The sequence below is a fragment of the Poecilia formosa genome, unplaced genomic scaffold, assembly GCF_000485575.1.
Source record: "Poecilia formosa unplaced genomic scaffold, Poecilia_formosa-5.1.2 Scaffold176, whole genome shotgun sequence".
Taxonomy (NCBI): Eukaryota; Metazoa; Chordata; class Actinopteri; order Cyprinodontiformes; family Poeciliidae; genus Poecilia; species Poecilia formosa.
The window spans coordinates 70,061-72,323 of NW_006800115.1; the positions used below are offsets into that span (position 1 = coordinate 70,061).

General features: G+C 43.3%; 1 protein-coding gene and 1 long non-coding RNA gene across 2 annotated transcripts in view; both read left to right on the forward strand.

The window, feature by feature from the left end:
* LOC107837797 (uncharacterized) overlaps window positions 1–575 on the forward strand; it is an 8,992-nt gene extending 8,417 nt beyond the window's left edge. The window contains exon 3 of the long non-coding RNA XR_001663840.1: window positions 564–575. This is a non-coding gene — a long non-coding RNA (uncharacterized LOC107837797). The remainder of the gene's footprint in view (window positions 1–563) is intronic.
* tanc2a (tetratricopeptide repeat, ankyrin repeat and coiled-coil containing 2a) overlaps window positions 1–2,263 on the forward strand; it is a 94,534-nt gene that overhangs the window by 65,973 nt on the left and 26,298 nt on the right. Inside the window, exons 14-18 of the mRNA XM_007565463.2 lie at window positions 959–1,081; window positions 1,160–1,297; window positions 1,395–1,493; window positions 1,624–1,815; window positions 1,912–2,005. Coding sequence (XP_007565525.2) covers window positions 959–1,081; window positions 1,160–1,297; window positions 1,395–1,493; window positions 1,624–1,815; window positions 1,912–2,005 — 646 coding nt within the window. The remainder of the gene's footprint in view (window positions 1–958; window positions 1,082–1,159; window positions 1,298–1,394; window positions 1,494–1,623; window positions 1,816–1,911; window positions 2,006–2,263) is intronic.

The window sequence follows — 2,263 nt, forward strand, 5'->3', positions numbered from 1 at the left end:
TTGAAAACAATTTAATGACTTATTTTCGTCATACGTTGCTGCGTATGGTGAACTGACAACCCCTCTGACGGTCGGACTTCTTAATGCGCATGCACAGGCATGGTACTCACTGCATGTATGCTATCCTGACAGCGTATGGCTATCTGATAGAACAACGGCTCTCAGCGACACTCCAGTCCTATCTAATAAGTACAGAGACGAGCAGATGAATCGACTGTTCCTGAATGTCACATCACTATATTGCAGACTTTTGGACACAGCGCTGTTGTCCCATATATGCGACAAGTCAGTCAACATATCCGCACAATAATTCAGCGCAGTGAGTGACAACTTTTTTTCATCACAATGCTTATGTGTGTCTATACAGCTAGCTTTGCTAACATCACGTCAACGGATCTTACCTTCTTTGAGCTACTTTTCTAAGTGACGAAAAAAGTTAGACGTTGTCTCCACCGTCTGTGAAAGCGAAGCGATGTTGAGTTAACTGTGGTCATCGGATTTCTTATGATTTTTGCAGCAATATTCCATTACTGACAATTAGACAAACATTTTCTGCTGCTGAGAGAAAACCACTGCACATGTCTCAGAGCGCCGCGTGCGAGTGAAAGTTGGAGAGGGTAGCGGGAGGGGGAGGAACACGTAGTTGCTTGGATTTTAATCGGTGCGTTTTGCATCCACTGAAAACAAAGATGTTAACAAATAAACTGGACAGTATGCTGTACGTTTAGTGATATTTTCACAGTTGTGGTCTTGACTGGTCTTGAAAGAAAATGCCGAGTCCTCAGAGCCCGAGACTGAGACAAGACCGAGACCAAATGCGGTCGAGTCCGAGATGAGACCGAGACCATCAAAAAATGGTCTTAAGACCGGTATCGAGACCAAGACCAATTTCGAGTACCACAACACTGGTATATATATATAATATGTGTGTATGTGTGTGTGTCCCACTCTCTTCCAGGGCTTGAGTAAAAAACGTGGAGTTTCCTCCTCCATTCTTCAGGGGCTGTGGATGTCATATAGCACAGGAAGACTTTGCCCTGTTCTTTCATCGCTGCGCAACCTCTATACCCCCAATATCAAGGTAGCATAAAACACCCACACCAGCTTTTTTGTGCTTGTGGTGATAGTACATGGACACTTTTTCTCTGTGTCCATTCAGGTGAGCAGGCTCCTGATAATGGGTGGAGCCAATGTGGATTACCGAACTGAAGTCCTTAATGGTGCCCCTTTATTGTGTGTCCATGCTCACCTAGGCCACAAGGATGCCGTAGCACTGCTGCTTGACCACAGAGCCCAAGTGATTGTTTTTCTTCTTTTGGTTATGTCTACCTGAGATTATGGTGATGAACTGAAAGACTTTAACCAAACAGGAGGCCTGTGTATTTTATTTTTAGGTGGATGCTCAGTCACATGATGGTTTAACAGCTCTGGGATTTGCTGCTGCAGCTGGTCACTTGGACATTGTCACCTTGCTGAGTCACCACAAAGCCAAGGTAGCTAAATTTCTAATTGAATAAAAAATAAGCAAAAGAAAAAAATTGATTTCGACAAAAACCTATTTTGTAAAACAGAACCGAACATAAGACTGCTCCAAATATGGTCTCTGCCTTCCTATACACTTAGATTGGCCATGTGGACAGCTCAGGCCAGTGTGTGCTCGTTCTGGCAGCCCAGCACGGTCACCTTGAGGTGCTGCGCTTCCTGCTGAAGAGCCCCGACTGGAGCTGCACTTCCTGCTGTAACCAGAGGGGGACGAGCAGGAGCCAGGCTGTGCAACAGGCTCTGATTGCAGCAGCCAGCATGGGGCATGCGGAAGTGAGAAACTCAGGATAAGAGCATGTGACTTTGTACATATACTGTAGGTTAGTATCATGAATAATGTATAACATAATAATATTGTGTTTTATGTAGATGGTGTCATACCTCCTGGATCTTCCAGAAGAAGATGAGGAAGAGGAGCAGAGACCTGAGATTAACATATATGACTGTCTGTGGGGGGAGACAGGTATGATTCATAATAAATGTCATAAATTTAAGCAAAACACAGGTTCTGAGGAAAGCAGAGGGCTCTGGAAAAATGTTCATGCATTTAATGTGTTATTGTAACACATTTTAATACATTACAGTTAGGCCTGTCACGATAACAAATTTTGCCGAGCGATTAATTGTCTAAAAAATTATTGTGATAAACGATAATATTGTTTCAAGACCTTTTTAATGGAAATGACATAACAATGCATGCAATTTCCTGCCATAGATAGAC